This window comes from Colius striatus, chromosome 11, assembly GCF_028858725.1.
Source record: "Colius striatus isolate bColStr4 chromosome 11, bColStr4.1.hap1, whole genome shotgun sequence".
NCBI classification, from domain to species: domain Eukaryota; kingdom Metazoa; phylum Chordata; class Aves; order Coliiformes; family Coliidae; genus Colius; species Colius striatus.
This window is the reverse complement of record NC_084769.1, coordinates 30,129,831-30,155,369: the sequence shown is the minus strand read 5'-3', so window position 1 is coordinate 30,155,369 and position 25,539 is coordinate 30,129,831. Positions and strand designations below refer to the sequence as shown.

Here is a 25,539-nt window from a genome sequence, read left to right as displayed (position 1 = left end):
GGACCCCAAGGGTGGGATGGGATGGGATGGGACTGGATGGGACCCCAGGGGTGGGATGGGACCCCAGGGGTGGGATGGGATGGGACCCCAGGGGTGGGATGGGACTGACTGGGACCCCAGGGTTGGGATGGGACCCCAGGGATGGGATAGGATGGGACCCCAGGGGTGGGATGGCATAGGACTAGATGGGACCCCAGGGTTGGGATGGGATGGGACCCTAGGGGTGGGATGGAATGGGATCCCAGGGGTGGGATGGGACTGGATGGGACCCCAGGGGTGGGATGGGACCTAAGGTGTGGGATGGGACCACAGGGGTGGGATGGGACTGGATGGGACACCAGGGTTGGGATGGGACCCAAGGGGTGGGATGAGTCCTCGAGGGGGGGTGGGATGGGACCCCAGGGGTGGAATGGGATGGGACCCCAGGGGTGGAATGGATCCCTAGGCGTGGGATGAGTACCCAGGGGTGGGATGGGATGGGACCCCAAGGGTGGGATGGGACCCCAGGGGTGGGATGGGATGGGACCCCCGGGGTGGGATGGGTCCCCAGGGGTGGGGTGGGACCCCAGGGGTGGGGTGGGACCCCAGGGGTGGGGTGGGACCCCAGGGGTGGGATGGGATGCGACCACAGGGGTGGGATGGGATGCCAGGAGTGGGATGGGTCTTCAGGGATGGGATGGGATGGGACCCCAGGGTTGGGATGGGACCCCAGGGGTGGGACCTCAGGAGTGGGATGGGATAGGACTGGGATGGGAATCCAGGGGTGGGATGAGACTGGGATGGGACCCAGGGGTGGGATGCGACCCCAGGGGTGGGACGGGACCCTGAGGTTGGGATGGGACACCAGGGATGGGACTTCAGGGGTGGGATGGGACTCCAGGGTTGGGATGGGAGCCCAGGGGTGGGATGGGATGGGACCCCAGGGGTGGGAAGGGACCTCAGGGGTGGGATGAGACCCCAGGGGTGGGATGGGATGGGACTGGATGGGACCCCAGGGTTGGGATGGGATGGGACCCCAGGGGTGGGATGAGTCTTCAGGAATGGGATGGGAAGGGACCCCAGGGGTGGGATGGGACCCCAGGGGTGGGACCTCAGGAGTGGGATGGGATAGGACTGGGATGGGAATCCAGGAGTGGGATGAGACTGGGATGGGACCCCAGGGGTGGGATGCGACTCCAGGGGTGGGATGGAATGGGATGGGACTGGATGGGACCCCAGGGTTGGGATGGGACCCCAGGTGTGGGACCTCAGGGGTGGGATGGGATAGGACTGGGATGGGACTCCAGGGGTGGGATGAGACTGGGATGGGACCCCAGGGTTGGGATGGGACCTCAGGGGAGGAACCCCAGGGGTGGGATGGGACCCTGAGGTTGGGATGGGACCCTAGGGATAGGACTTCAGGGATGGGATAGGTCTCCAGGGGTGGGATGGGATGGGACCCGAGGGGTGGGATGGGATGGGACCCCAGGGGCGGGATGTGATGGGACCCCAGGGGTGGGATGGCATGGGACTGGATGGGACCCAAGGGTTGGGAGGGGATGGGACCATAGGGGTGGGATGGGATGTGATGGGACCCCAGGGGTGGGATTAGTCCCCAGGGGTGGGATGGGATGGGACCCCAGGGGTGGGATGGGATGGGATTGGATGGGACTGGATGGGACCCCAGGGGTGGGATGGGACCCCAGGGGTGGGATGGGAGGGAACCCCAGGGGTGGGATGGGAGGGGACCCCAGGGGTGGGAGGGGAGGGGAACCCAGGGGTGGGAGGGGACCCCAGGGGTGGGAGGGGATGGGACCCCAGGGGTGGGATGGGACTGACTGGGACCCCAGGGTTGGGATGGGACCCCAGGGATGGGATAGGATGGGACCCCAGGGGTGGGATGGCATAGGACTAGATGGGACCCCAGGGTTGGGATGGGATGGGACCCTAGGGGTGGGATGGAATGGGATCCCAGGGGTGGGATGGGACTGGATGGGACCCCAGGGGTGGGATGGGACCTAAGGTGTGGGATGGGACCACAGGGGTGAGATGGGACTGGATGGGACACCAGGGTTGGGATGGGTCCCCAGGGGTGGGATGAGAGGGGATGGAATGGGACCCCAGGGGTGGGATGGGAGGGGACCCTAGGGGTGCGATGGGAGGGATGGGATGGGATGGGATCCCACGGGTGGGATGGGACCCCAGGGGTGTGGTGGGACCCCAGGGGTGGGATGGGATGGGACTGGCTGGGACCCCAGGGTTGGGATGGGTCCCCAGGGGTGGGATGGGATGGGACCCCAGGGTTGGGATGGGACCTCAGGGGTGGAACCCCAGGGGTGGGATGGGACCCTGAGGTTGGGATGGGACACCAGGGATGGGACTTCAGGGGTGGGATGGGACTCCAGGGTTGGGATGGGAGCCCAGGGGTGGGATGGGATGGGACCCCAGGGGTGGGAAGGGACCCTGAGGTTGGGATGGGACACCAGGGATGAGACCCCAGGGGTGGGATGGGACTCCAGGGGTGGGATGGAATGGGATGGGATGGGACCCCAGGGTTGGGATGGGATGGGACCCCAGGGGTGGGATGGGATGGGACCCCAGGGGTGGGATGAGTCTTCAGGGATGGGATGGGAAGGGACCCCAGGGGTGGGATGGGACCCCAGGGGTGGGATGGGACCCCAGGGGTGGGATGGGACCCCAGGGATGGGACCTCAGGAGTGGGATGGGATAGGACTGGGATGGGAATCCAGGAGTGGGATGAGACTGGGATGGGACCCCAGGGGTGGGATGCGACTCCAGGGGTGGGATGGAATGGGATGGGACTGGATGGGACCCCAGGGTTGGGATGGGACCCCAGGTGTGGGACCTCAGGGGTGGGATGGGATAGGACTGGGATGGGACTCCAGGGGTGGGATGAGACTGGGATGGGACCCCAAGGTTGGGATGGGACCTCAGGGGAGGAACCCCAGGGGTGGGATGGGACCCTGAGGTTGGGATGGGACCCTAGGGATAGGACTTCAGGGATGGGATAGGTCTCCAGGGGTGGGATGGGATGGGACCCGAGGGGTGGGATGGGATGGGACCCCAGGGGCGGGATGTGATGGGACCCCAGGGGTGGGATGGCATGGGACTGGATGGGACCCAAGGGTTGGGAGGGGATGGGACCATAGGGGTGGGATGGGATGTGATGGGACCCCAGGGGTGGGATGGGATGAGTCCCCAGGGGTGGGATGAGACCCTAGGGTTGGGATGGGATGTGATGGGACCCCAGGGGTGGGATGGGACTGGTTGGGACCCCAGGGGTGGGATGGGACCCCAGGGGTGGGATGGGATGGGATGGGACTGGATGGGACTGGATGGGACCCCAGGGTTGGGATGGGACCCCAGGGGTGGGATGGGACCCCAGGGGTGGAATGGGATGGGACCCCAGGGGTGGAATGGATCCCTAGGCGTGGGATGAGTACCCAGGGGTGGGATGGGATGGGACCCCAATGGTGGGATGGGACCCCAGGGGTGGGATGGGATGGGACCCCCGGGGTGGGATGGGTCCCCGGGGGTGGGGTGGGACCCCAGGGGTGGGGTGGGATGGGACCTCAGGGGTGGGATGGGACCCCAGGGGTGGGATGGGATGCGACCCCAGGGGTGGGATGGGATGCGACCCCAGGGGTGGGATGGGATGGGACCCCAGGGTTGGGATGGGACCCCAGGGGTGGGATGGGACCCCAGGGGTGGGACCTCAGGAGTGGGATGGGATAGGACTGGGATGGGAATCCAGGGGTGGGATGAGACTGGGATGGGACCCAGGGGTGGGATGCGACCCCAGGGGTGGGACGGGACCCTGAGGTTTGATGGGACCCCAGGGATAGGACTTCAGGGGTGGGATGGGACTCCAGGGTTGGGATGGGACCCCAGGGGTGGGATGAGTCCCCAAGGGTGGGATGGGATGGGACCCCAGGGGTGGGATGGGATGGGACCCGATGGGACCCCAGGGTTGGGAGGGGATGGGAACCCAGGGGTGGGATGGGATGGGACCCGATGGGACCCCAGGGTTGGGAGGGGATGGGACCCTAGGGGTGGGATGGGATGTGATGGGACCCCAGGGGTGGGATGGGATGAGTCCCCAGGGGTGGGATGGGACCTCAGGAGTGAGATGGGATGGGACCCCAGGGGTGGGATGGGATGGGACTGGCTGGGATCCCAAGGGTGGGATGGGACCCCAGGGGTGGGATGGGATGGGACCCCAGGGGTGGGATGGGATGGGACTGGATGGGACCCCAGGGGTGGGATGGGATGGGACCCTAGGGGTGGGATGGGATGTGATGGGACCCCAGGGCTGGGAGGAGTCCCCAGGGGTGGGATGGGATGTGATGGGACCCCAGGGGTGGGATGAGTCCCCAGGGGTGGGATGGGATGGGACCCGAGGGGTGGGATGGGATGGGATTGGATGGGACTGGATGGGACCCCAGGGTTAGGATGGGACTCCAGGGGTGGGATGGGATGTGACCCCAGGGGTGGGATGGGACCTCAGGGGTGGAACCCCAGGGGTGGGATGGGATCCTGAGGTTGGGATGGGACCCCAGGGATGGGACTTCAGGGGTGGGATGGGACTCCAGGGTTGGGATGGGACCCCAGGGGTGGGATGAGTCCCCAAGGGTGGGATGGGATGGGACCCCAGGGGTGGGATGAGTCCCCAGGGGTGGGATGAGTCCCCAGGGGTGGGATGAGTCCCCAGGGGTGGGATGGGATGAGTCTCCAGGGGTGGGATGGGATGGGACTGGATGGGACCCCAGGGCTGGGATGGGATGTGACCACAGGGGTGGGACCCCAGGCGTGGGATGGGACCCTGAGGTTTGTATGGGACCCCAAGGATTGGAGTTCAGGGGTGGGATGGGACCCCAGGATTGGGATGGGACTGGATGGGATCCCAGGGGTGGGATGGGATGGCATGCGACCCCAGTGGTGGGATGAGTCCCCAGAGGTGGGACGGGATGGGACCCCAGGGGTGGGACGGGATGGGATGGGACCCCAGGGGTGGGATGGGGCCCCAGGGGTGGGATGGGATGGGATGGGGCCCCAGGGGTGGGACGGGATGGGATGGGACAGGATGGGATGGGAGCCCACAGGTGGGATGAGTCCCCAGGGGTGGGATGGGGCCCCAGGGGTGGGATGGGGCCCCAGGGGTGGGATGGGGCCCCAGGGGTGGGATGGGATGGGACTGTTTGGGACCCCAGGGGTGAGATGGGATGGGACCACAGGGGTGGGATGAGTCTCCAGGGGTGGGATGGGATGGGACCCCAGGTGTGGGGTGGGATGGAACCCCAGGGGTGGGGAGGGACTGGATGGGACCCCAGGGGTGGGGAGGGACTGGATGGGACCCCAAGGGTCGGATGGGGTGGGACTGGATGGGACCCCAGGGTTGGGATGGGACCCCAGGGGTGGGACCTCAGGGGTCGGATGGTATAGGACTGGGATGGGACTCCAGGGGTGGGATGAGACTGGGATGGGACCCCAGGGGTGGGATGCGTCCCCAGGGGTGGAACCCCAGGAGTGGGATGGGACCCTGAGGTTGGGATGGGACCCCAGGGATGGGACTTCAGGGGTGGGATGTGACCCCAGGGATGGGATGGGATGGGACTGGGATGGGACCTCAGGGATGGGATAGGACCCCAGGGGTGGGATGGGACCCCAGGGGTGGGATATCAGGGATGGGATGGGATCCTGGGACTGGGATGGGACCCTGGGGATAGGACCCTGGGGCTGGGATGGGACCCTGAGGTTGGGATGGGGCTAAGCCCCCCCAAACCCATCAGGAGTGGGGATGACTCTCCTCCCAAATCTATAGGGAGGCAGGTTGGGTCCCCCAAACCTATCAGGAGAGGGGGTCTAAGCCCCCCCATACCCATGGGAAACTAGACTGAGCCCCCTAAAACCCATCAGGAGTGGGGCTGAGCCCATACCCCAAACCCATAGGGAGCAAGACTGGGCCCCCAAACCTATCAGGAAAAGGGATTGAGTCCCCCAAAACCCATTAGGAGCAGGACTGGGCCCCCCAAACCCATGGTGGGAGTGGGACTGGACCCCCCCACTCCGCTATGCCAACCTCCCCCCTTCTCCCCCCTCCCAGGGCAGGTCCAGAGCCGTCAGTGCATTGAGGACGTCATCAAATTCGCCTTCGAGGAGAGGCTCTTCCTCATGGCTGACGAGGTGAGTGGGACCCTCAGACTCGGGGGGTATGTGAGGTGGACCCCAACATCTAGGTAACCCCACCAATTTCCCCCCTCCTCCAGGTGTACCAGGACAACGTGTATGCTGAGGGTTCGGCCTTCCACTCCTTCAGGAAGGTGCTGACAGAGATGGGGCCGCCCTACCTGGACTCGGTGGAACTCGCCTCCTTCCACTCCATCTCCAAAGGCTTCACGGGCGAGTGAGTGACCTCCCACGGCCACCCCCACCCCGAGGTGGCCACCACAGGTCCTGGGGAGCCACAGAGTGGGGATGAGGATGGTGGAACCCCATGGGCCTCAAGGGTGGTGATGGAAAGAGGCTGGAGGTCCCGTGGGGTTGGGATGGTGATGCCATGGTCCTCTGGAGCCTATGGGATGGGGATGGTGATGCCATGGTCCTCTGGAGCCTGTGGGGTGGGGATGGTGATGCCATGGTCCTGTGGAGCCCACGGGGTGGGGATGGTGATGCCATGGTCCTGTGGAGCCCACGGGGTGGGGATGGTGATGCCATGGTCCTCTGGAGCCTATGGGATGGGGATGGTGATGCACAAAGAGGCCCCGTGGGGATGTTTATTAGGGTGGTTCTGACGACAGGGAGCCTCCAGGGGCATCTGATGTCAGAGGGTCCTGGTGCCAGGGGGGAAACTCCTCACCTTGTCCCCCTTAAAAGCCCCTCATGGCTCGGGGTGGACAGTGTAGACCTCGACCTCACAGAGAGTGAACTGCTCCTCCCGGCCCGGGATGGTGACGGTGATGTAGCGGCCGCGGAGGCCGTGGCAGCAGATGGTGCTGAGCGACCCAGGACTGGCGTCTGTGATGATGCCACAGCTGCAGGGAGCAAACCACAGAATCATTTGGGTTAGAAAAGCTCTTTGAGCTGCTGGAGCCCAGCCCTGAGCCCTCACCCTGCCACAGCCACCACTGACCCACAGCCCTCAGCACCTCAGCTCCAGGGCTTTGGGGTCCCTCCAGGGCTGGGCACTCCCCCAGCTCCCGGACAGCCTGGCACAGGGGCTGACACCCCTCTCAGGGAAACAGTTCTGCCTCAGCTCCAGCCTCAGCCTCCCCTGGGGCACCCTGAGCCCCTTTCCTCTTGGCCCGTCACTCACTAGCTGGGAGCAGAGACCGACCTCCAGCTCACTGCAGCCTCCTGGCAGAGATTTCACCACCAAAACCCCAATATTCTATCTTTTTGTCCAAACACCACCACAAAAACACTACTTTTTTTTCCCTCAAATCACCTCCCCAATTTTCCCCTCAGAACTCCACCAAAATCCCACTTTTTCCCCCTTAAAACTCCACCAAACCCCAACATTTCCCTTCAAAACTCACAAAAAGCTCACTTTTCCCCTCAAAACTACACCAAAGCCCAACTTTTTCGTCAGAACCCCACCAAAGCACCACTTTTCCCCTCAACACTCCACAAAAACCCATCTTCCCCTCAGAACCCCATCAAAAACCCACCTTTGCCCTCAAATATCCACCAACCCCCCACTTTTTCACTCCAAACTCCACTAAAACCACACTTGTCATCTGAAAACACCAACAAAACTCCACTTTTCCCCTCAAAGCTCCCCCAAAATCCCACTGGTGCCTCAGAACCCCACCAATCTCCATCTTTTCCAACTCAGCAGAACTCCAACGCCCCTCTTTTCTCCTTAAAACTCTACAAAAAACCCTTTCTCTCCTCAGAATCCCACAAAAAAACCACTTTTGCCCTCAAAAACCCACCAAATCTCCACTTTTTCACTCCAAGGTCCACTAAAAACACACTTTTCCCCTCAACACTCCACCAAATCCCCACTTTTCTTCTCTAACCTCCACTTTTCCACTTAAAACTCCACAAAAAAATCCATTTTCCCCCTCAGAATCCCATCAAAAATCCACTTTTGCCCTCAAAAACCCATTGAACCTCCAATTTTCACTCCAAGCTCCACCAAAACCCCACTTTTTCCCTCAACACTCCACCAAAACTTCACTTTCCCCCTCAAAGCTCCTCCTAATTCCCACTTGTTCCTCAGAAGTCCACAAATCCCCCACTTTTGCCCTCAAAACTCTGCCAAAACCCAGTTTTCCTCTCAAGACTACACCACAATCCCACTTTCTCCCCATAACACCATCAAAACCCAATTCTTTCCTCTCAGAATCTCACCAAAACCCCACTTTTGCCCTCAACACTCCACCAGAACCTTACTTTTCCCCTTAAAACCCCACAAAAACTCATTTTCACCTCAGATCAACACCAAAAACCTACTTTTACTCTCAAAAATTCATCAAATCCCCACTTTTTCACTTCAAACTCCACTAAAACCCCTTTTCTTCTCAACACTCCACAAAACCCCCACTTTCGCCCTCAACACTCCACAAAACCCCCACTTTTTCACTCCAAACTCCAGTAAAACCCACTGTTCTTCTCAACACTCCACAAAAAAACCCCACTTTTCATCTGAAAACTCCACCAAAACTCCACCTTTCCCCTCAGAACCCCATCAAAAACCCACTTTTGCCCTCAAAACCCCACCGAACCTCCACTTTTCCACTCCAGACTCCACCAAGCCTGCACTTTTCCCCTCAGAACCCCACCAATCTCCACTGTTTCCCCTCAGCAGACCACCAATCCCGCTCTTTTCTCCTTAAAACTCTACAAAAAACCCATTTTCCCCTCAGAACCCCACCAAAACCCCACTTTTACCCTCAAAAACCCACCAACCCCCCACTTTTTCACTACAAGCTCTACCAAAACCCCACTTTTTCCCTCAACACTCCACCTAAACTCCACTTTTCATCTGAAAACTCCACCAAAACTTCATTTATCCCCTCAAAGCTCCTCCAAATTCCCACTTGTTCCTCAGAAGTCCACAAACCCTCCACTTTTGCCCTCAAAACTCTGCAAAACCCATTTTTCCCCTCAGAACCACATCAAAAACTTACTTTTACCCTCAAAAATCCTCCAAATTGCCACTTTTTCACTCAGAACTCCACTAAAACCCCTTTTCTTCTCAACACTCCACAAAACCCCCACTTTTCCCCTCAGAGCTCCACTAAAATCACACTTGTATCTCAGAAATCCACCAAACCCCTACTTTTCCCCTCAACACTCCACCAAAACCCCACTTTTCCCCTCCAAGCTCCTCCCAATTCCCACTTGTTCCTCAGAAATTCACAAACTCCCCTCTTTTCCTCTCAAAACTCCACTTTTCCCCTCAGAACCCCATCAAAAACCCACTTTTGCCCTCAAAACCCCACCGAACCTCCACATTTCAACTCCAGACTCCACCAAGCCCGCACTTTTCCCCTCAGAACCCCACCAATATCCACTGTTCCCCCTCACCAGACAACCAACCCCACTCTTTTCTCCTTAAAACTCCACCAAAACCCATTTTTCCCCTCAGAACCACACCAAAAACCTACTTTTACCCTCAAAAATCCACCAAATCGCCACTTTTTCGCTCCAAACTCCACTAAAACCCCTTTTCCCCTCAACACTCCACCAAAACCCCACTTTTTCATTCCAAACTCCAGTAAAACCCACTGTTCTTCTCAACACTCCACAAAAAAACCCCACTTTTCATCTGAAAACTCCACCAAAACTCCACCTTTCCCCTCAGAACCCCATCAAAAACCCACTTTCGCCCTCAAAACCCCACCGAACCTCCACTTTTCCACTCCAGACTCCACCAAGCCTGCACTTTTCCCCTCAGAACCCCACCAATCTCCACTGTTTCCCCTCAGCAGACCACCAATCCCGCTCTTTTCTCCTTAAAACTCTACAAAAAACCCATTTTCCCCTCAGAACCCCACCAAAACCCCACTTTTACCCTCAAAAACCCACCAACCCCCCACTTTTTCACTACAAGCTCTACCAAAACCCCACTTTTTCCCTCAACACTCCACCTAAACTCCACTTTTCATCTGAAAACTCCACCAAAACTTCATTTATCCCCTCAAAGCTCCTCCAAATTCCCACTTGTTCCTCAGAAGTCCACAAACCCTCCACTTTTGCCCTCAAAACTCTGCAAAACCCATTTTTACCCTCAGAACCACACCAAAAACTTACCTTAGACTCAAAAATCCACCAAATCGCCACTTTTTCACACCAAACTCCACTAAAACCCCTTTTCTTCTCAACACTCTACAAAACCCCCACTTTTCCCCTCAAAGCTCCTCCAAACCCCCACTTGTTCCTCAGAAGTCCACCAAACCCCTACTTTTTCCCTCAACACTCCACCAAAATGCCACTTTTCCCCCTCCAAGCTCCTCCAAATTCCCACTTGTTCCTCAGAAGTCCACAAATCCCCCACTTTTCCTCTCAAAACTCCACCAAAACTCCACTTTTCCCCTCAGAACCCCATCAAAAACCCACTTTTGCCCTCAAAACCCCACCGAACCTCCACTTTTCTACTCCAGACTCCACCAAGCCCGCACTTTTCCCCTCAGAACCCCACCAATCTCCACTGTTCCCCCTCAGCAGACAACCAACCCCACTCTTTTCTCCTTAAAGCTCTACAAAAATCTTTATTCCCCTCAGAACCCCACAAAAAAACACTTTTCCCCTCAAAACTCCACCAAACCCCCCCCTTTTCCCCTCAAAACTCCAGTAAAACCCACTGTTGCCCTCAAAATTCTGCCAAAACCCATTTTCCCCCTCAGAACCGCACCAAAAACTTACCTTTAGACTCAAAAATCCTCCAAATCGCCACTTGTTCACTCACAACTCCACTAAAACCCCTTTTCTTCTCAACACTCCACAAAACCCCCCACTTTTCCCCTCAGAGCTCCACTAAAATTCCACTTGTATCTCAGAAGTCCACCAAACCCCCACTTTTCCCCTCAACACTCCACCAAAACCCCACTTTTCCCCTCCAAGCTCCTCCAAATTCCCACTTGTTCCTCAGAAATTCACAAAACCCCTCACTTTTCCTCTCAAAACTCCACCTTTCCCCTCAGAACCCCATTAAAAACCCACTTTGCCCCGCCGCCCCTCCCCATCCCCGCCCCCCGCAGCGGGCACCTGGCCGGGCTTCCTCCGCTGCTCCCGGAGAAAAGCCGCTTCCCAGCTCTTCAGCAGGGCCTTGACCTCCCGCTGCCGCTCCATGGCGTGAGGAGCGGGGCCGTTCCCCGGCCCGGGGGGATCCGAGACCTCCCGGAGCCGCGCAGGGACCGCAGCGTCTGGGGCTCAGATCGAACTTCCTGCTGCCGCCGCCCTTCAGCCAATAAGAAGGGAGGAAGCGATGACAGACACGGCGGCAGCCAATGGGCGGGCGAGGATGGCAGGCGGCACCTAGTAACGACGCCGGGCCCGCCTTCCGTGGTGAAACTCTCGCTCTGATTGGCGGAGGGGCGGTGCCGGGGTGCAGTGCGCATGCCTGGAAGCGCGGCCGTGAGGGGCCCGGCGGGAGCGGGGCGGCGGGCGGGAGGTGAGCTGAGGGGTCCCCGGGGATTGAGGGGGCATGAGGGAAGCTGAGGGGTCCCCGGGGATTGAGGGGGCATGAGGGCAGCTGAGGGGTCCCCGGGGATTGGGGGGGGGGTGAGGGCAGCTCAGGGGTCCCCGGGAATTGGGGGCGTGAGGGCAGCTGAGTGGGATCCCGGGGATTGTGGGGGGTGAGGGCAGCTGAGGGGGATCCCGGGGATTGGGGGCGTGAGGGTAGCTGAGGGGGACCCCGGGGATTGGGGGAGTGTGAGGGCAGCTGAAGGGGACCTCGGGGATTGGGGGATGTGAGGGCAGCTGAGGGAGACCCCAGGGATTAGGGGGTTGAGGGCAGATGAAGGGGACCCCGGGGATTGGGGGGGGGTGAGGGCAGCTGAAGGGGACCCCGGGGATCGAGGGGGGGTGAGGGCAGCTGAAGGGGACCCCGGGGATCGAGGGGGGGTGAGGGCAGCTGAGGGGGGTCGAGGGGTGTGAGGGCAGCACAGGGGGGCCCAGGGAGGGAAGGGGGGTGTTGGAGATCCTGCTGTAGGCTTCCTTTATGGGGTGCTGGGGGTACCCCTCATTAAGAGGGGTGGGTCATGGGTACTGCCCTGGAGTTCCCTATTGATGGGGAGCTGGGTTAGGAGTGCTATAGGGTGCCCTATTAATGGGGGATAGGATTAGGAGTGCTATGGGAGGTCCTATTGAGAGAGGGCTGGGTTAGGGGTACCCTATTGATGAGGTGCAGATCTAGGGGTGCTGTGGGGTGCCCTATTGATGGGGGGCTGGATTAGAGGTGCTATAGGATGCCCTATAGATAAAGGGCTGGGTTAGGGGTGCTCTAAGATGCCCTATTGATGGGGTCTGGGTTAGGGGTGCTCTAAGATGCCCTATTGATGGGGGCTGGGTTAGGGGTGCTATAGGATGCCCTATTGATGGGGGCTGGCTTAGGGGTGCCCTATTGCTACGCGCCTATTGCTGCGCGCCGCCCTCCGCTCGCCCTGCGCCCCCCTGCGCCTGCTCTGCCGCGACTTCCACGCCGAGGAGCTCTCCGTCTCCACCGTCGTCTCCCTGCTGGACTCCCTGGAGCCTGCTGCCGTCCGCAGAGTTGTTTTACGCTTCAACAACCTGGGGCTGGCGGGGCTGTGCGAAGTGCTGCCTCACCTCGGCCGCTTCCCCGCGCTGCGCAGCCTCAAGCTGCCCTACAGCAACGTGGACGTGCGCCGCACGGCCCCCGGGCACGGACGCCGGCATCCGCTGCTTGGCCGCTCACCTCCGGGCCCTGCCTGCCCTCAAGGAACTCGATTTGTACTCCTCCAGGCTTTCTGGGAGACTCAGGCAGCTCCTGGGGTAAGCTGCCCGCTGGGGGAGGGACTCCAAAACCTTCACACGCTGCAGCGGGAGGGAATGTGTGTGTGTGTGTGGGGGGGGGGGGGTGGCATTGGGGCATCACCCACACCCTGTGGGGGCAGATTTAAGAGGGGCTGGAGTCCAACAGTAGCTCTGCACTACCTCAGGGGGTGGTCTCAGGGGGTTTTGGGGAGAGGGTTTGGAAGGTTTGGCATTTGCCCTGTGAGCAAAGATTTAAGAGGGGATGGAGTCCCACAGCAGCTCTGCCTCGGCTCAGGGGGCTGGTCTCAGGGGGTTTTGGGGGGAAGGTTTGGCATTTGCCCCGTGGGCAAAGATTTAAGAGGAGATGGGAGTCCCACAGCAGCTGTGCCTCACCTCAGGGGGCTGGTCTCAGGGTGTTTTGGGGGGGCTCAGGGTGTTTTGGGGGGAAGGTTTGGAAGGTTTGGCATTTGCCCCTTGGGCAAAGATTTAAGAGGGGATGGAGTCCCACAGCAGCTCTGCCTCGGCTCAGGGGAGGCATAAAAGAGGGGTTTGGGGTGCCTGAAGATGTTTTGGGCAGCCTCAGGGTGTTTTGGGGTTGGGGTTTGGCATTGGGGAACTGTCTACACCCTGTGGGCAAAGATTTAAGAGGGGATGGAGTCCCACAGCAGCTCTGCCTTGGCTCAGGGGGTTTTAGGGGAGTTGCCCAGTTTGGCACTGTGCAACTGTCTACACTTATGAGGAGATGGAGTCCCAGAGCAGCTCTGCCTCAGCTCAGGGGGCTGGTCTCAGGAGGTTTGGGGATACCTCACGGGGGTTGGGGGAGACTTTGAGGGAGCTGAGGGATTTTGGGGGATCCTGGGGGTGGAATTTGGGCAGCCTCAGGGTTTTAGGGGTCTGTGGCTGGTTTGGGGAGAGCCTCGTGGTGGTTTGGGGGTGCTTTGGGGGTTCCCCACTCACTCTGCCACCCCATCCTGTCCTCCCAGCGAGCTGCAGACTCCCCTGGAGAGCCTGGCGCTGGCCTTCTGCTGCCTGCTCCCCTCCGACCTCATCTTCCTGTTCTCGAGCCTCCACGCGCCCTCCCTGCTCCAGCTGGACCTGAGCGGCCACAACCTCACGTCCCCCAGCCTCCTGCAACCCTTGCGGACACTGCTGGAAGCCGCTTCGTGCTCGCTGCTGCAGCTGGAGCTGCTGGAGTGTCAGCTGGGGGACGCGGAGCTGGAGCTGCTGCTGCCGGCGCTGCGCCGCTGCCGCCGCCTGCGCTGCCTCGGTCTCCTCGGCACCCCCCTGAGCGCGGCGGCGCTGGGCGGCCTGGCGCGGCCCTGCCCGACCTGCGCCTCGTGGGCTACTCGCAGCCGCCGCGGGGCTCCGGCCACCACACCCCCACGCAGGGGGAGGAGGGTTTCCCGGCGGAGCTGTGCCGGCTGCTGGCGAGCGCGGGTAGAGCAGACGCCGTGTGGACGACCAGCCTCCAGCGCTACGGAGCCATCGACTACTTCAGCTTGTAGCATCCCCCCCCCAGGGAAGCTTCACCTCGGGGCGCTGTGCCGGGCTCTGGGCTGTGCCACTCGGTTATGGTGAGTTCATTAAAGCCAACCCCACCTTGCCCGATTAACCCAAGTCCTCCTGGGATGCTTGGCAGGAGGAAGTGGCAGAGCTCAGCGGAGGGGATGGAGCTCTTCTGCTTTTAATGGACCAAGGAGAGAGCTGGCTGCTGTTCTGGCACACAGGGCACTGACCAGAGAATCATTACAGATGGAAAAGCCCTTTGAGCTGCTGGAGTCCAACCCTGACCCCACAGTGCCACAGCCACCACTGAGCCACGGCCCTCAAGCACCTCAGCCCCACGGCTCTGGGACCCCTCCAGGGGTGGGCACTCCCCCAGCTCCCTGGGCAGCCTGGCACAGGGGCTGACACCCCTCTCAGGGAAACAGTTCTGCCTCAGCTCCAGCCTCAACCTCCCCTGGGGCACCCTGAGCCCCTTTCCTCTTGGCCTGTAGCTTTTAACTTGGCAGCAGAGACCGACCCTCTCAGCCACAGCCAGGGAGTCAGAGTGATCAGGTCTCCTCTGAGCCTCCTTCTCTGCAGACTGAACCTTTGCCTCAGGTACCCTCATTTAGCCCAGAGCTTCCCAGTGCATCTTCTCTCCCTGCAGCCCCTCAGTGTCCCTGTGGCAGTGAGTGAGGGGGCCCAGCACTGAGCACAGCCCTAGAGCTGCAGCCCCTCAGTGTCCCTGTGGCAGTGAGTAAGGGGCCCAGCACTGAGCACAGCCCTGGAGCTGCAGCCTCCCCAGGGCCCAGCACAGGGGACAATCCCTGCCCTGGGGCTGCTGCCACCCCACTGCTCAGCCCAGCCAGGCTGCCACTGGCCTTCTTGCCCTCGGGCAACCTCAGCCCATGGCCACATCCCTCTGAAGAACTTCCCTTCCCTCTACACACCAGCCAACATCACCACAGTGGCACCCACAGTGTGGCAGCAACAGTCACTGTGGCAGCACCCGTGGGGACACCCACACTGTGGCAGTAGCACCGTGTGTCACCCACCACAGCTGCACCAACCTCACCATAGCAGCACCAACCTCTCCACAGCTGCACCCACGCTGCTGCAGTGGCACCCATCACCTCTAGGCTCATTTCAATTGCCAAAGACCTTTAATATCACAGTGGGGGACCCACACACAACACCCACATCCCTGGCACCAGCAACGCCCACCTCACCACAGCATCAGCCACACGGTGTGGCTGAGCACCAGCTCTGCCTCCTCCTCCTCCTCGCCCGGGGCCATGCAATGCCCCTTCCCACCCCCTCCAAGCCTCACCCCCGCCCCGCGGCCCCGCCGGTCTCCGCCTCCCCCGCCCCTTCCCCTCCCCGCAGCAGCTCCACCAGCTCCCCCGTGAGCCGATACCTCTTCCCCTCCCACCAAAAGTGAGTCGGGGGCTGCTCCGGCCCCTGCTCGTACTCGAAGCGGGACCCCCACTCCAGAGCCAGCGCCGAGCGCACCGGCCCCGCGCCCCCCGCCCGGCCCGGCGCCGGGTGGTACAAGCGCCCGTTCTCCGGCAGCATCACCAGCGCCTCGGGCCGGAACGGCACGGCCAGCCGCTCCCCGCCGCCGCAGAACGACAGCACGGCGCGGCGGGAGCAGGAGGAGGCTGAGGAGGAGGCGTCCGGGGGCAGGAGGCGGGTGAAGACGATGGGTCTGTGCTCGCAGCGCAGGAAGTTGCGCTCCGCGCCGCAGCGGGACACGAACGGGAATTCGCGCTCGTAGCGGCCGCTGCGGTTCCGCTCCAGCCGCGTGAAGAAGAACGTGAGGAAGGTCACGTCTGCCGGGATGGACCCTCATTAACCCGCGCCTCTCCTTAATTAACAGCCCCCCCTTTTAATTAAGCCGCATCGCCGCTCGTGGTTAGCCCGCTGGGAACGGCCTCTGCGGTGCTGCGAAGGGAGGGTGAGGAAGAAGAGGAGGAGGAAGGCAACGTCTGCTGGGATAAGTCATCATTAACCCCTTCCCACAATTAACCTCCAGCGCTCCTAATTAACCTAACCCTCCTAATTAACCTCCAGCCCCCCTAACTAACCCTCAGTCCCCCCATGATTAACCCACTTGGAACAACTGCGGTTCTAAGGGAGGGTGAGGAAGAAGAAAATGAGGAGGAGGAAGGCAACGTCTGCTGGGATAACCCCTTCCCACAATTAACCCCCAGTGCTCTTAATTAACCCCAACCCTCCTAATTTAACCTCCAACCCTCAGTCCTCTCATGATTAAAGCTGCTCAGAACAACCACTGCTAAGGGAGTGAGGAAGAGGAAGGTGATACCTGCCAGGATGGACCCTAAGTAACCCCACTAATTAACCCCTAAACCTCCTAATTAACCCCCACCCTCCTAATTAACCCCCAACTCTCCATAATTAACCCCAACTCTCCTAGCTAACCCCCAATTCTCCATAATGAACCCTCCCATAGAGGCTGCCGGGGTTCAGCTCCAGGTGAGTGAGGAAGGCAACGTTAATTAACCTCACACCCTCGTTAATTAACCCTCCCCTAATTAACACCGGAGAAAGGGGGTGTTCCTTAATGGGAAAGCGATTTGAAGGGGCTGAGGGAGGTTTGGGGGGGGGGGGGGGGGGGGGAAGTAGGGATCAGTGTTACCAAGTGCCTGGGAGCAATTAAGGGCAGGAAGTGGTTAATTAAGGCGGTGATTAATATGCAAATTAGGTTGAGAGGAGGATGTTTTGGCACCTACAAAGGCGATGAAGGGGATGAGAGTATCTTCTCCCCACCTCACAGCCCCCCCAATACAGATGAGACCCCCAAATAACGATGAGTCTCTAATTAAAGACCCTAATTAAGGCTAAAACGCTACTGAATGGTGATGGGGAGGAGGGATTTTTGGGGTGATTTGGTTTTTTGGAGGGGTTCTGAGGAGATTTGGGGGGGTTGGGAGGATTTTGATTGTTTTTGGAGAGAGTTGGAAGGGATTTGGGGTTTTTTGGGGGGGATTTGGGGGCTTTTGGGATTTTTGGGGGATTTATTTTGGGGGGACTGGAGAGGATTTGGGGGTTTCTGGGGGGCTTTTGTGTTTTTTTGGGTGGATATTTTGGGGGGTTTGGGTGGATTTTGACATTTTTGGGGGGGTTGGAGAGGATTTGGAGGCTTTTTGGGGGGGATTTGGTAGGTTTTGGGATGCTCTGGGGGGATTTGAGGGGGATTGTTGGGATTTGGGGGCTTTTGAGGTCGGGGGGAGTTGGGGTTTGGTTTTTTGGGGGGATTTGGGAGGCTTATTTGTGGGGGTTTTAGGGTGGGATTTGGGTCTTTGGAAGGGGTCAGAGAGGATCTGGGGGATAATTTTGGGGGGATTTTGGTTTTTGGGGGCATTTTGAGGGGTCATTTTTGAGGGGGAGGATTTGGGGGGGTTTTGGGGGGATCCCAGTACCTTTGAAAGAAGTGATGAAGTTCTTCACTTTGGTGTCATCGAGGAAAAGCTGCAGGAAAAAAAGGGGAAAAGCCTCAAAATCCCAAAGCAGGTGCAAGGGCCAAATGGGATCTGGCTGGGATCCATCCAGGGGCCATCTGGGATCCATTCAGGGGTCATCCAGGCTCTGCCCTGGGTCCATTTAGAGTCTTTTTGTGGGGGTTTTGTCCAGGATCCGTTTTGTCTCTGGGCTGGGATCCATCCAGGTTGTGTCCTGGGTCCATTTAGAGCCTTTTGGGGAGGGGGGGGGGTTGTCTGGGATCCATCCAGGCTCTGCCCTGGGTCCATTTAGGGTCTTTTGGGGGGAGGGTTGTCCAGGATCTGTTTTGTCTCTGGGCTGGGATCCATCCAGGTTGTGTCCTGGGTCCATTCAGAGCCTTTTGGGGGGGGGGGGGGGGGTTGTCTGGGATCCATCCAGGCTCTGCCCTGGGTCCATTTAGGGTCTTTTTGGGGGGGGTTATCCAGGATCTGTTTTGTCTCTGGGCTGGGATCCATCCAGGCTATATTCTGGGTCTATTCAGAGCTTTTTGGGGAGGGGGAGGTTGCCTGGGATCCATTTGGGATCCATCCAGCCTCTGCTCTGGGTCCATTTAGGTCTTTTTGGGGGAGACTGTCCAGGATCCGTTTGGGATCCATCCAGCATCCATCCAGCCTCTGTCCTGGGTCCGTTGAGGTCTTTTTTGGGGGGGTTCTGCCCAGGATCCATTGGGGATCCTCTCGGATCCTTACAGACACGCCCTTAACCCTATAGACACCCACATATATCCCTAGAGACATCCCATAACTGTACTGACACTCATACAGACACCCCCTTAACCCTATAGACACCCACATATATCCCTACAGACACCCCCATAACCCTACTGACACTCATACCCCTAGAGACACCCCCTTAACCCTATAGACACCCCCATAGATCCCTATAGGCATCCCCCATAACCATATAGGCACCCACATATATCCCTATAGACACCCCCATAACCCTACTGACACACACACACGTATCCCTATAGACACACACATGACCATACAGACACCCCCATAAGTCTGTAGGCACCCACATATATCCCTATAGGCATCCCCGAAGCCTATAGACACCATATATATCCCCCCATAGCCTTCTCATAGCCCCTATAGCCCCGTATAGCCCCCCATAGCCTCCTCATAGCCCATATAGCCCCCCACTGATGGGCTCCAGAGGGAACGAGCAGCACCGGCCAGACGCTTTTTATTCACATGCCGTGGGGGAAGGGGCGGGGGGTGGTGCCTCTGGACCCCTCCCCCCAATCTGGACCCCCCCCGTCCTCCCCCCGTCCCCGGCCCACGCGCGGGGAGGGTCCCACAGCCGCGGGGGTGGGGGGGCTCGGGGAGATGCTCGGAGTCGGCTTCATAATAAATAAAAGGCTGAAACGGAAAAAAAGGGGGAAAGGGGGGGAAAGGGGGGGAAAAAGGGGGAAAAAGGGAGAGGGGAAATACAAAAGCTGAGGGGGGGAAAGGGTTAAATGGGAACAGAGGAAGTGGGGACCCCCCCACACACCGGTGTCACCCCCCACCCTCCCCCTGTGCCTCCTCCCCCCCCACGCCTGGCAGTGAGCAGAGCTGGGAGGTAGCGCTGGGGGTCCCCCCACCCCAGGACCCCCCTCACCCTGTGACATCCACCTCGGGGACCCCCCTGTGCCTTGGGGACCCCCCCACCTCGGTGACACCCACCTTGAGGACCTCCCCCTGGGGACACCCATCTTGGGGATCCCCCCTCACCCTGGGGACCCTCCCTCCCTACTTTGGGGACACCCCCACCTTAGTGACACCCACCTTGGGGACCCCTCCACCTTAAGGACTCCCACATTGGGGATGCCTCCCTTCACTTTGGGAATCCCTCACCTTAAGGACACCCTCCCATCCAGGGACCCCCCCCCCCCCCACCTTCCACCTTGGGGACATCCCCCTCAACTTTGGGGACCCCTCCCACCTTAAGGACTCTCACTTTGGGGACCCCTCCCCTGGGGACACCCACCACTTTGGGGACCCCCTTCCTTGTGACACCCACCTTGAAGACCCTCCACTTTCGGGACCCCCCCCCTTCCCCTCCATGGCTCCCCCAACCCTGAGGAGAAATCAGCATCTGGGTTGATAATTAGGGGCTTCTAATTAATAACTCTCTTTATACATCTCTGGACTCTGATGGGTGTCCTGTCCCACCCCACCCCCTCCCCATCCATGGGTGCTCCTGGGGTGCCCCCTCCACTGTGGGTGCCCCCCACCCTCACCGTCCCATGTCACCCGAAGGCACTTGGGGGTGGCTTTGGGGGGCCTGGGGGGCACCTCCCGGTGCCAGGTGGATGGGGATGGGGGAGATGAGGGCACTGGGGGGTCCAGGAGGGGGTGTTGGGTGCCACTGGGGGTGGGTGGGTGCTGGAGGAGGTGATGGGCACCAAGGTGGGTGCAAGAGGAGCAGGAGGAGATGATGGCTGCCAAGATGGGTCCAGAAAGAACAGGACAAGATGAGGGGGGCACCAAGCTGGGTTGGGCAGGGGGAGGTGATGGGCACCAGAACGGGTCCAGGAGAAGAAAGATGGTGCCAAGATAGGATGGGCAGGAGCAGGAGGAGATGGTGGGCACCAAGATGGGTCAAGCTGGGCAAAGAGATGAGGGGCACCAGGACTGGTTGGTCAGAACCAGAAGGAGATTGAGGGTGCCAAGGTGCATCCAGGAGAAGCAAGAGGTGATGGGGGGCCAAGATGAGCTGGGCAGGAGGAGATGAGGGGCACCAAAAATAGGTCCAGGAGGACCAGAAAGTGATGGGTGCCAAGTTGGGTTGGGCAGGACCAGGAAGAGATGGTGGGCACCAAGATGGGTCAAGCTGGGCCAAGAAGAGATGAGGGACACCAGGAGTGGTTGGTCAGCACAGGAAGGAGATTGTGGGTGCCAAGGTGGGTCCAAGAGGACCAGAAGATGATGGGTGCCAAGATGGGCTGAGCAGGAGATAAGTGGCACCAAGATGGGTTGGGCAGGAGATGATGGGCACCAAAATGGGTCCAGGAGGACCAGGAGGAGATGATGGGTGCAAAGGTGGGTCAGGTAGAGCCAAGAAGAGATGAAAGGTGCCAAGGTGGGTTGGTCAGGACCAGGAGGAGATGATGGGCACCAAAGATGTGTCCAGCAGGGCCAAGCAGATGTGAGGGGCATTGAGATGGTTCCAGGAGAAGTGGAAGGCATCATGAGTGGCAAAACATTCCCAGCAGGACCAGAAGGACAGGACAGATGCCAAGATGTGTCTGGCAGGACCGAGCAGAGATGGCAGGATGCCAAGATGAGTTGGGAAGGACCAGGAGGAGACAATGGGCACCGAGTCCAGCAGGGCCAAGCAGAGATGACAGGACACCAAGATGGGTCCAGTAGGAGCAGGAGGAGGTGATGGGCACCAAGATAAGTCAGTCAGGAGGAGGTGATGGGCACCAAGATGGGTCCATCAGGAGCAGGAGGAGGTGATGGGTACGAAGATGAGTCAGTCGGGAGCAGGAGGAGCTGATGGGCAGACCTTGCCGCTGAAGAGCAAAGAGTGAAGAACGAGGAGGCCCGAGGAAGCTGACATGGGGAAGTCAGACGACATGAGACATACACAGAGGCTGGAGCAGCTCTGCCTGGGACATGCTGCCATTGTCCTGAGAAGTAACTGCCTCCAAAGTCCAGGCTCTACACAAAAACCCTCTCTGTAACTCCTACCCTTGTCCCCCTCCTCCCAGCCCCAACACAGCATTATCCCGGTACTTAATTTGCAAAGAATCACAGATCCGATTCCAAAAGTTGGCGGGTGCCACTGTGATGCGCTGCTCCTGAGCTTCGGTACCCCACTGTGTCCACATGACAGCAGCACTGACACACTCTGCTTGCCCCTTGTATTCTTATTCAGAGCACAGCCTCAGTCTCTGGAAACAGAGCAAAACAAGTGACTCAGATGCAAAACCTAATCACTCGGCAGCCAAAGCCCCAACACCTCACTCGGCAGCCAAAGCCCCGACACCTCACTTGGTAGCCAAAGCCCCGACACCTCACTCGGCAGCCAAAGCCCCAGCACCTCACTCGGCAGCCAAAGCCCCAACTCCCACGTATCAAAAGCGAACTGACATACACTCAGTGCTCCTCCACCTGCCCTTGACTCTACATCCCCAGGCAGAGCACCTCTATGGTAAACACACACATATAAACACCAACACCACACAGAACACAGACAACACAACACAGAAGTGAGGAGACTCGGTCACACGCTGGGACTGGAGATGCCCTAAAGGCAAGGCCTGTGGGGCTGTGACAAAGAAGCGAGGCTCCACGGCAGCCACACAAAGAGGCTAAGGGAACAGCCCAGGATCAGGACTGGGATGATGGATGTGCAAGAAGCCTGACTGTGAGTCCCAGAGAATGTAGCAATGAAGGGAATGAGACCAAATCTCAGAACAGGGATGCCTACCGAGAAGAGCTGCTGACACAGCCTGGAACGCTGCACGGTGGAAAACGACCGACAAAGAATTTCAAGATGTGAAGATGATCCACAGTTTAAGCTTCTTATGCAAGAAAAGTGGCACTGATGGGCACCAGAACAAGGAGGTTTGTTCTTTGAGACCTCAAGGAAAGTGACTATGTGCCGTGTGCCTCAAGTGCAAAAATCCCCTCACCATTCCAGTGCCCACACTATGTCCCCTCATTGTCCCTGTGCCCACACCATGTCCCCTCACCATCCCTATGCCCACACTGTGTGCCGTCACCATCCATGTGCTCACACCTTGTCCCACACTATCCTTGTGCCCACAGCGTGTTCCCTCATTGTTCCTGTGCCCACACCATGTCCCCCCACCATCCCTGTGCCCCCACACCGTGTGCCCTCACCATCCCTGTGCCCACACCATGTCCCACACCATCCCTGTGCCCACACCGTGTCCCTCACCATCCCTGTGCCCACACCGTGTCCCCTCATTGTCCCTGTGCCGACACCGTGCCCTCACCATCCCTGTGCCCACACTGTGTCCCCCTACTATCCCTGTGCCCACACCATGTCCCCTCACCATCCCTGTGCCCACACCATGTCCCCTCATTGTCCCTGTGCCCACACCATGTCCCACACCATCCCTGTGCCCACACCGTGTCCCCCCACTATCCCTATGACCACACCGTGTCCCCCCACCATCCCTGTGCCCACATCATGTCCCCTGATTGTCCCTGTGCCCACACTGTGTCCCAAACCATCCCTGTGCCCACACCGTGTCCCCCGAGCATCCCTGTGCCAACACCATGTCCCACACCATCCCTGTGCCCACACGGTGTCCCACAACATCCTTATGCCCACAGGGTGTCCCCTCATTGTCCCTGGGGCCACACCATGTCCCCTCATCATCCCTGTGCCCACACCATGTCCCACACCATCCCTGTGCCCACTCAGTGTCCCACACCATCCCTGTGACCACACCATGTCCCCTCATTGTCACTGTACCCACACCATATCCCACACCATCCCTGTGCCCACACTGTATCCCCCCACCATCCCTGTGCCCCCACACCATGTCCCCTCACCATCCCTGTGCCCACACCATGTCCAACACCACCCCTGTGCCCACACCGTGTCCCCTCATTGTCCCTGTGCCGACACCGTGCCCTCAGCATCCCTGTGACCACACCATGTCCCCTCATTGTCCCTGGGCCCACACCGTGCCCTCTCCATCCCTGTGCCCACACTGTGTCCCCCTACTATCCCTGTGCCCACACCATGTCCCCTCACCATTCCTGTGCCCACACCGTGTTCCACACCATCCCTGTGCCCACTCCCCTCACCATCCCCTTCTCCCCTCACCATCCCCGTGTCCCCTCAACATGCCCTTATCCCCTCACCACCCCCATTTCCTCTCACCATCCCCTTGTCCCCTCACCACGCCCTTCTCCCCTCACCATCCCCATGTCCCCTCACCATCCCTGTGTCCCCTTATCACCCAGGTGTCCCCTCATCACCCCCATGTCCCCTGACGATCACCTTTCTTCCCTCACCACCCCCGTGTCCCCTCACCTGCCCAATATCCCCTCACCACCCCCTTGTCCCCTCACCACCCCCTTGTCCACTCACCATCCCCCTTATCCCCTCACCATCCCCGTGTCCCCTCACGATCCCTGTACTCACACTGTGCCCCTCACCATCCCCTTGTCCCCTCACCACCCCCGTGTCCCTTTATCTGCCCAATATCGCCTCACCACCCCCTTGTCCCCTCACCTTCCCCTTCTCCCCTCAACCTCCCCTTCTCCCACCACCATCCCCGTCTCCCCTAACCATCCCCATGTCCCCTCACCACCCCCTTGTCCCCTCACCACCCCCGTGTCCCCTCACCATCCCCTTCTCCCCTCACCACCCCCTTCTCCCCTCACCCCCCCCGTGTCCGCTCATCCCCCCAGGTCCGCTCACCAGCCCCATGGCCCCTCAGCAACCTCTTCTCCCCTCACCGTCCCCGTGTCCCCTCACCACCCCCTTCTCCCCTCACCAGCCCCTTTTCCCCTCACCATCCCTGTGTCCCGTCACCACGCCCGTGTCCCCTTACCGTTCTATGTCCCCTCACCGTCCCCTTGTCCACACACCGTCCCCTTGTCCCCTCACCGTCCCCTTGTCCCCTGACCCCCCCCGTGTCCCCTCACCATCCCCTTCTCCCCTCACCGTCCCCGTGTCCCCTCACCATCCCCTTCTCCCCTCAACACTCCCAGGTCCCCTCATCACCACAGTGTCCTCTCGAACCCCCGTGTCCTCTCACCATCCCTTAGTCCCCTCACCATTCCCTTCTCACCTCACCTTCCCCTTCTCCCCTCACCATCCCTGTGTCCCGTCACCACCCCCTTCTCCCCTCACCATCCCCATGTCCCCTCACCATCCCCGTGTCCCCCCCCCTCGTGTCCGTAGCCCCCCGTCACCCTCCATCATGCCATGCCAATGCCCTCAGACAATCCTGAAGCTGCTGGTGAAGGGCTGGGCGCCCTCTCGCACGCGGGTGCTGATGCCCATCCTGCAGTACCCGCTGTACTCGGCCACCATCGCCGAGCTGGGGTCGTGCAGCTCGGCTACTACCTGGACGAGGAACGGTGCTGGGCACTGGCGCTGAGTGAGCTGCGGCGGGCGCTGGCCGAGGGTCGCCGGCACTGCTGCCCACAGGTGCTGTGCATCATCAACCCTGGCAACCCCAGCGGTACCCTGCGGCACCAAGGGCTGGGACGGGACCCCAAGGGTGGGAAGGGACCCCAGGGGTGGGATGGGACCCCAGGGTTGTGATGGGATGGGACTGGATGGGACCCCAGGGTTGGGATGGGATGGGACCTCAGGGGTGGGATGGGATGGGATGAGATGGGACTCCAGGGGTGGGATGAGTCCCCAGGGGTGGGATGGGACCCCAGGGGTGGGATGGGACGGAATGGGATGGGACTGGATGGGACCCCAGGGTTGGGATGGGACCCCAGGGGTGGGACCTCAGGGGTGGGATGGGATAGGAATGTGATCAGACTCCAGGGGTGGGATGAGACTGGGATGGGACCCCAGGGGTGGGATGGGATGGGATGGGACCCCAGGGGTGAGATGGGACCCCAGGGTTGGGATGGCATGGGACTGGATGGG

At 60.0% G+C, this 25,539-nt stretch overlaps 2 protein-coding genes across 2 annotated transcripts; one reads left to right on the top strand and one right to left on the bottom strand.

The window, feature by feature from the left end:
* The first annotated feature begins 11,653 nt into the window (after positions 1–11,653).
* On the top strand, positions 11,654–14,554 carry LOC133626345 (one cut domain family member 3-like). The gene is made up of 3 exons (XM_062004528.1): positions 11,654–11,689; positions 12,562–12,960; positions 13,926–14,554. The coding sequence occupies exons 1-3, from the start codon at positions 11,654–11,656 to the stop codon at positions 14,445–14,447; spliced, it is 957 nt and encodes a 318-aa protein (XP_061860512.1). The 3' UTR covers positions 14,448–14,554.
* Positions 14,555–15,369: 815 nt separating this feature from the next.
* On the bottom strand, positions 15,370–21,519 carry LOC133626344 (UPF0598 protein C8orf82 homolog). Its single transcript, XM_062004527.1, has 4 exons — positions 21,448–21,519; positions 19,253–19,313; positions 15,812–16,259; positions 15,370–15,424 (listed from the first exon to the last, which is right to left on the bottom strand). Exons 1-4 carry the CDS (start codon positions 21,517–21,519, stop codon positions 15,370–15,372), a joined length of 636 nt encoding a protein of 211 aa, XP_061860511.1.
* Positions 21,520–25,539: the final 4,020 nt, after the last annotated feature.